The following is a 7751-nucleotide window of genomic DNA, read 5'->3' on the forward strand; positions in this document are numbered from 1 at the left end:
TGCCAAGCCCTGCTAATGGTTTTTTGTGTGCTGCTTGAAAAAACAGCTCAAGTTCTGCCCCCGTCTCGGAGTGGCAGCGAAGCATGCGTGAGGATTTGCTCCAGTGGCAAAGCCACATCTGATTGAGGGGAAAAAAAATTAAAAAAAAAAAAAAAGGAAAACAGCTGAGGCCCTTCGAACAAGTCATGCTCCTGTAGGCTTTTAATCACTTGTGTCTGCCAAGAGAGATCTTGCACAAGCAAAGCTGGCTCCATGCAAGAGGAACATTTTTGCGTGTGTGCAGGCTGGCTCCCTGATAATGTGCTCCCTGGAAGCAGTGGCAGTGTGCTGCTTACACCCCTGGCTGCTGGAATTACCTTAAGGTCAAGGTATTCATGCTTGGTGGCTTGGTATGTAGCTCTGTGTTTTATTGGCTTTGTCTGCGCTGCACTTGGAGGCTCCTCTGGCTGCTCCAAAAGGGCTGGTGAGGAGAGGAGGTAATTCAAATTTAGAATGCTAGACAAGCCTGAGACAATTTCGTTTTCTTCCCTCTTGAAGTGTGTTACCTTAACTCTGCTTCAGCTCAGTTTTTTTGCAGCTCCACTTTGATTTACAGCAATAAAAAGTAATTTATTGGTGTAAAATCAGCGAGGGAACAGACAGAAGTTGTTCTTTTAATTTAAAAATATATATTACTCTATTAAAATTAAAAATGTATATTACTCAATTATTTAAGCTTGTTTGCTCATGTTAACACACTGTGGTAGATGTGCTTTGTGATTTAGAGTGAGCACAAACCAAAGAAACCAAAGTATTTTGGCTGGGGTTGATTTTCAGGGCAGAGAGTGTGAGGTGCTTCTATAAGATGGGAAATAATGCAGGTGCTATAATGTGGTTTTTTACACATGCAGACACCCATAAATAATTTATTTTGGGATATTATAGTGGTCACTTCAGTCCGGAAGCAGTGGGGAAGTGGGAGCATAGAGAATCCTCATCTGAAGCCTTTTTGTTCTTTTTTCTCCTGATGGTTTCATCAGAGTTTCTTTCTCCAAGTGATTGCTGCTGGCTGCTGCCACTGATAAGGGAGGCAGCGTGACAGATCCTCTCTTCCCATGTCACTGTGGCAGAGAAGGGAAGTACTTCTGCAGGGAAAGGAAACCAAGAGGAATTTCCCTGGGGAGGAAAAGAGCACTAGAGGAATTCAGGATCACGCAGGAAAGAGTGATGTGAGAGAAGGAAAAGAAAAGAAAATAGGAAGCAAATCAACACAAAAAAATACCCTGCCACCAAAAAAAGCACCAGGATTTGGCTGGGATCCATCTCAGGAAGTGGCTGTAAAGCTGAGTAACTTTGTCACAAATCAGGAGAGGACACAAAACGTGATGAGAGAGCTCTGAAAAAGCTTCATTCACCTATGGCAGGCTCCAAAATTTCCCCCTATGCCACATGTGGGATCAGTATTACACATAGGACAGGGAGATGGACAGTGAGGAGCAGCCTTGGCTGGGAGCTGGAGCAGCCTGGAGTGTGCCAGACCAAAACTTCACTTTTTAGCTTAAAACCTGAACTGGCAAATTTTACAGCTCTGTTAGTGCAGCCCAGGGAAGAGACTGTGCCTTGAAAATTCCTTCCTCTCTCCCATCTTTTTGGGGGGAACTCTTCTGCTGTGGCATTTGGTGCCGTGTCTGTGGTTCTGTCCTTCAGCAGGTCTGGGAATGTGGGAGGCTGCCGCAGTTTCAGGATTATTTTCATCTGGGGCTCTTGGACAGGGAACAGCCTATCCCAGGGCAGAGCAGAGAGAGGGCAAGGAATCTTTTCCTTCCCTGGCAGGGTGGGCAGGCCCTGGCACAGGTTTTCCAGGGAAGCTGTGCCCTGCATCCCTGGCAGTGCCCAAGGCCAGGTTGGACACTGGGGCTTGGAGCAGCCTGGGACAGTGGAAGGTGTCCCTGCCATGGCAGGGGTGGCACTGGATGGTTTTAAGCTCCATTCCAACCCAAACCATTCCATGATTGTTTAACTGTTGTTATTCCCACTGCATCTCACACATAAACCAACCCCTGGTGCAGGATCTGGGTCTCCTGGGCATGGCAGAGCCATGGGGAGTGTGGAGAGCTGAGTGCCCTTGGGCCATCCCTGCCCTTGCACATAACTCTGGCCCTGCTCCTGCAGCCCAAACCCACCTGCTGGAGCTCCAAGGAGAGATGGTGGAGCCCTGGCTGTCCCCATCCCTGTGACCTGCAGGGCAGGAGGAGCTGTCAGCCCTGGGAATTGCTCCCAGGAGCAGCTCTCCAGGTGGGCTGAGCCGGGGGTGGGATGGGGGTGTGCCTCCAACACTGGAGCAGAGATCTCAAATACCTCGGGCACAGCAGGGAAACTCATCCTGACAGGGTGCAGGTGAAGTCTAAGGGGAGGTGTGCTTGAGAGACAGAGGTGTACTGATTTCAGAACAGACTTTGGGCTGGTTTTAAATCCATGTCCTGTCCAGGGACAGGCTTGGTGTGGGGGAATGGAGCCTCTTCCCTAAGGAACATGCACTTGCTGAAGGGTTTCCCTTTAGAGGCTGCACATTTTTGCCTCCCCCTGGCAGCAGTGCTGGCTTTGGGCTGGCCTGAGGAGCAGTTGCATGTACAGTCCTTCCCAGCCCCCACATTTCCTGCCGTTGTTCTTTTTCAGATCACTTGAAGGTTTTTTCCTGTTTATTATCCGGACATGCTGCGCTCTGTGTGTTGATTTGACTGTCACATAAGGAATCTCCTACTGGGATCGTGGATGCACTCCTTTCTTACATAAATATGTATCTGTGGCAATGGTTCAGGGCTGTGGAGGAGAAATGTTGGTGATTAAACCAAAACTGGAATGAGCTGCAGTTGTTAATGAGGGCTAAGTTTAATTACCCTTTCCCAGAAAACCTGCAAGAGTGTGATGAGTACAGTCACAAACAAAAATTCTCCTTAATTGACATAACAGGAAAAGTACTTCAGTGAGCAATTATGCTGATGTCCTGGGCTGGCACATGTGTGTCCCACAAATATATCTTGTACTTCCTGCAAAATTCTTTTAAGTAGCTATAAGGAAGACATTTTTTTTTCTTTTAGTTTTTTTTTTTTTTTCCAGCAGTTGGCGAAAACTAATCACTGACTTGGAGGCTCTTTTTGAGGAAAACAATGGGACAAAACAATGCCTTTTTGTGAGACCTGCCAAAGCACAAAGGATGCATGGGATGTTTTTTTTCTTTGTTGCTTTTGTCAGCAGGAAGTTTTGTTGTTGGGAACGACTATAACATGCACTGTCCTTGCTCTACGTAATCTCTGTCTGGTCCTGTGAGCAGGATCCTGCTTCTGCCTCCTCCAGCTGGCACGGGCAGGGCTCTGCCTTGCCCCGGGGGCTCTGCCCAGCCCCTGTGCTCGCACTCTCCCTCTCCATCCAGCCTGGTGCCCAGTAAACAAACCCAGGGGTCTGGTGCTCCAGTTGCTGGGGTCGTGCAGGTCAGGGCCCACGTTTAGAATGCTGACTTTGTGAATTACTTTCTTTTTTTAATTTTTTTTTCTTCCCTCAGACAGCTTAAAATTTGGGAGTGCTGTCCAGTGCAGGCAGCTTCAGAGTGTTGCACCCAGGTGTAAATATTGCAGACCTCGCCTTTGATGTGCTCAGGTCTGTTTTGTTTCCCTCTAGGTTGGTTGTAGGTCCGTCACAAAGAGCCAGATCCGACTGAGTAAATCACTTGTGGAAGTTAATTGTTCCCAGTGAAAGCTGGTCTGGCTCATTCTGCCTCTGTCGCAGGAAGGGACAGAGGTGGTGAGCTGGATCTGCGTTCTGAGCCCAGCGACTCTAATTCTGATCAGATGTCTCTCTTCAGGGCATTAAAGAAAACCTGCTCACTAATCAAAAAGAGCCTCTTCTCTAAAGAAACGTAAGGAAAAAAAAATATATATTTAATGCCTTTTACAGAAATAAAGTACTGATATAAAATTTCAGCTTTGACAAATTTCTTTTGCAGGCTATCATAAAAGAAACCTACTTCTCCGTACTTGGCAGGCACCAGAATCAAAGAATCAAAGAAAGATGTTTTTTTCCTGGAAAAAATAAAAACCAAATTGTTTGTGATGTCAGATACTGTACGGTGGTAACTTTATATTCCAGCTGTTTTTATTCCCTGCTGCCGTGTTTAGATGATGCTTGTGCTTCTCTCCATCAACATTTTCAAATACTCCTCGGGGTCAGCTCTGGCTTCATTAAGCAGCAGTTTTCTTTGTTTTCTTCTCTCCCCAGGACTGAAGCAGTGAGGATGGAGCCCACGAAGATCAACATGTCCCGCGTGGCCCTGGTCAACGGCGGCATCGACGGCGCCATGCTCAAGGCGCACAAACCGCGCGTCATGTCCAAGAGCGGCCACAGCAACGTCAGGATCGACAAGGTCGACGGCATCTACCTGCTCTACCTGCAGGACCTGTGGACCACGGTCATCGACATGAAGTGGAGGTACAAGCTCACCCTGTTTGCTGCTACTTTCGTCATGACCTGGTTCCTCTTCGGGGTGATCTACTACGCCATCGCCTTCCTTCACGGCGATCTGGAGATGAACAAGTTCTCCCCGAAGCGGGAGCCGTGCGTGAAGAACGTGGATTCCTTGACTGGGGCGTTCCTCTTCTCCCTGGAGTCCCAGACAACCATTGGCTATGGATTTCGTTTCATCACCGAGGAGTGTCCCCATGCCATCTTCCTGCTTGTGGCCCAGCTGGTCATCACCACCCTGATTGAGATCTTCATCACAGGTACCTTCCTGGCCAAGATTGCCAGGCCGAAGAAAAGGGCAGAGACCATTAAATTCAGCCACTGTGCTGTCATCACCAAACACAATGGGGAGCTTTGCCTGGTGATCAGAGTGGCAAACATGAGGAAGAGCCTCCTGATACAGTGTCAGCTCTCTGGGAAGCTTCTCCAGACCTATGAAACCAAAGAAGGGGAGAGGATTCTGCTGAACCAAGCCAGCGTCAAATTCAACGTTGACTCCTCTTCGGAGAGCCCATTTCTCATTCTGCCTTTAACCTTCTACCACATTTTGGATGAAAGCAGCCCTCTGAGAGACCTCACACCTCAAAACCTCAAGGAGAAGGACTTTGAGCTCGTGGTGCTCCTGAATGCCACGGTGGAGTCCACCAGTGCTGTCTGCCAGAGCAGGACTTCCTACGTCCCCGAGGAGATCCACTGGGGCTACGAGTTCGTGCCTGTGGTTTCCCTCTCCCCAAATGGAAAGTACGTGGCGGATTTCAGTCAGTTTGAGAAGATCAGGAGAAGCACAGATTCTACTTTTTACAGTGTGGACTCTGAAAAGCAAAAGCTGGAGGAGAAATACAGGCAGGAGGACCAAAGAGAGAGGGAACTGAGAACAATGTTGTTACAGCAGAGTAATGTTTGATTGGATGGACAAAGTATTCTGAATGATCCTTTTTCTGCAAACTGAAAAAAGAACTTTCTGTGCTGTATGTCTGCTGTGAAACCAGAAGTGAAGCCCTTTTCAGGATTATTTCCTTTTCAGTCCTATTTCAGCAAGTAGCTTTGGTGTACAGTAAATCGACCCCTTTGGCTGAGTTGTTAATCAAGTATTTTGTAATTAGGCAGGATTTCTTTGTTCCTGATCGTGACTTAGCAAAACTGGGTTTGTGTTAAACCTCTGCCTGATGCCACCACTGAAAGCAGACACGCCACTTTCCGTTTGGAAAGTGAAACTGGACTCACTGTGCTGATTCCCTCAAATATTTATTTGACGTGGTTTTACTGTGAACGTGCAGGGGCAGCACACAGCACTGCTAGAGGAAAACGTGCTCCTTTGAAATGTGTACCTTTACAATGTAAATTCTCCTACCAGGGATCACCTTCGTGGGGATTCCTGGCACTGAAAGTAAGTTGATTGAAGAGACAGATGGTTGGATGTGGGAAGAGCTGCAGGGAGGGGTTAAACTCCTTGAATCTGGAAGGAATGTGACAGAGCAGTGCTGGGTGGTGGGGAGGAACACTCGCTCTCTGTCTCTGCTGCTCAGAGCTCGTTCTGTGATTGTTTTGGGATCACTCACTTTTCTTAACCTCGCTAATGCCTGATTTATATCTGATAGCAAAAAGGGGAGATAAGGGCAGGACACACACAGGATCACAACAGTAATCACCTAGGGTTGTAGCTGGCTTTGAGACACCAGGTTTTTATCCAATGTAAATAGTTTGTAACAGCAGCGTATAACAATACAATTCTACAGATTGCTTGCTTTGCTCCGGACCGTATTTAATTTTGGTTAAAAGAAAGCTGTGTAATGTCTGTAGACAATATTTACTTTTTCTGGCAGCCATAAAGGACAAGCATTCCTTTCATCCAAATCAATTTTGGTCTACTAAAACCATTCCATTAATAAATGAATTTAATTTGAGCAGTTTCTGATCTCTTTGTGGCAGGGGAAGAGGGTGAAGTACCCCAGAGATGCTGAAAGAGCTGAGTGCTTGGGGGAGACATTTGGCTCTGGCACAGAGCCCTGGGAATTCTGTAGGTCACTGCAGTGGCCAGAGGACAGGTGACAAACCAGTGGTGTCCACGTAGCATCTCTGTTAGAGAGGCTTTTTTAATGGGAATTTGAAATTATTTCTGACTCGTATGATTTTGGCAGCTCTCTGAGTTCTAGAGATTCTGCTCCTCTGAAGCTTTGGCAAGGAAAAGCTGCTTTAAATGGGTCTGGCCTGAGAGCCACCAAGGCTGACAATGATGAGAAGATGGGGAGGTTGGAACCAGGTGATCTTTGAGGTCCTTCTCAACCCCAAGCCTTCTGTGTTTCTGTGACTTTGGGCATCATTGCACTTATTTTTATTTACCAGCACTGTGCTAAGCTTCCTGGCACTGTGTGGCTGGTGGAATGCAGTGCTGCAGCCTGCCACACAATATCCTATAAAGCAAATAAATCCAGCAGAGAGGTGCACAGAGGTGGCACCAGGGATGGATGTCAGGAAGAGAGGAGCACACACTGCAGGGGCCTGTGGGGTGTCTGTGAGTGGGGCAGGATGGTGGTGGTGAGCAGGGGAATGAGGCACTTACAGCTGCTCATTTATGTGAATTTTTAGCTCTCCTGTGGGGAAAACATACACAGAATCATAGATCATGGAATGGTTTGGAAGTGATCATCTTCCACTGTCCCAGGTGGCTCCAAGCCCCATCCAAGCTGGCCTTGGACTCTTCCAGGGATCCAGGGGCAGCCACAGCTGCTCTGGGCATCCTGGGCAACATCCAGGTACCTGTTTGAAGAGATAAACTTCACTTCATCCACAGAGTTTCTCTACCCACTACAGAGTGAACAAATTCTCTCAAACCACTCTAGGCAGGGTCTGCCTGGCATTTGTGGAAAGAATTTCCAGGTTGTTTATGCTGGGTGATAACACAGGTTTGCAACCCCATATAGGGGATGTAAGTGCTTAAATGATGGATTATTAATTTCAAATTTTCCATCACTTTTCCTGATTTCTTTTTTTCAGCGCACACATGAATTGTGTGTGCTCCAAGAACTTTTGCGATCTGAGGTTTGTGTCCTGCAGCTCAAAGATGCTTTGGGATGAAAGTGCACAGGTGTCTTAACTCTTCATTTGCCAAGCCCTAATACCCATGTTTTGATAATCAAACAAGCACTCCTATTATTTTTTTTATCCAGATAAGGACTCAGATAATTCCTAAAATAATTGTCACAGCTGTGTATTGACTAAAAAATGGCTTCATGAACAGCAAATGAGCTGGTTCTTCT

At 47.1% G+C, this 7751-nt stretch overlaps 1 protein-coding gene across 1 annotated transcript; it reads left to right on the forward strand.

The window, feature by feature from the left end:
- Positions 1–252: 252 nt before the first annotated feature.
- On the forward strand, positions 253–6245 carry KCNJ15 (potassium inwardly rectifying channel subfamily J member 15). Its single transcript, XM_064701789.1, has 2 exons — positions 253–389; positions 4252–6245. The coding sequence occupies exons 1-2, from the start codon at positions 253–255 to the stop codon at positions 5396–5398; spliced, it is 1284 nt and encodes a 427-aa protein (XP_064557859.1). The 3' UTR covers positions 5399–6245.
- The last annotated feature ends 1506 nt before the right edge of the window (positions 6246–7751 follow it).

Source organism: Zonotrichia leucophrys, chromosome 1 (genome assembly GCF_028769735.1).
Source record: "Zonotrichia leucophrys gambelii isolate GWCS_2022_RI chromosome 1, RI_Zleu_2.0, whole genome shotgun sequence".
Taxonomy (NCBI): Eukaryota; Metazoa; Chordata; class Aves; order Passeriformes; family Passerellidae; genus Zonotrichia; species Zonotrichia leucophrys.

What these genes read in the sequence shown, in the direction of transcription:
- KCNJ15 (XM_064701789.1), top strand. Translation starts at nt 253, where the DNA reads ATGCAAGAGGAACATTTTTGCGTGTGTGCAGGCTGGCTCCCTGATAAT. An exon ending in TATTCATGCTTGGTGGCTTG is followed by an intron (nt 390 to 4,251) that starts GTATGTAGCTCT and finishes TTCTCTCCCCAG; the next exon opens with GACTGAAGCAGTGAGGATGG.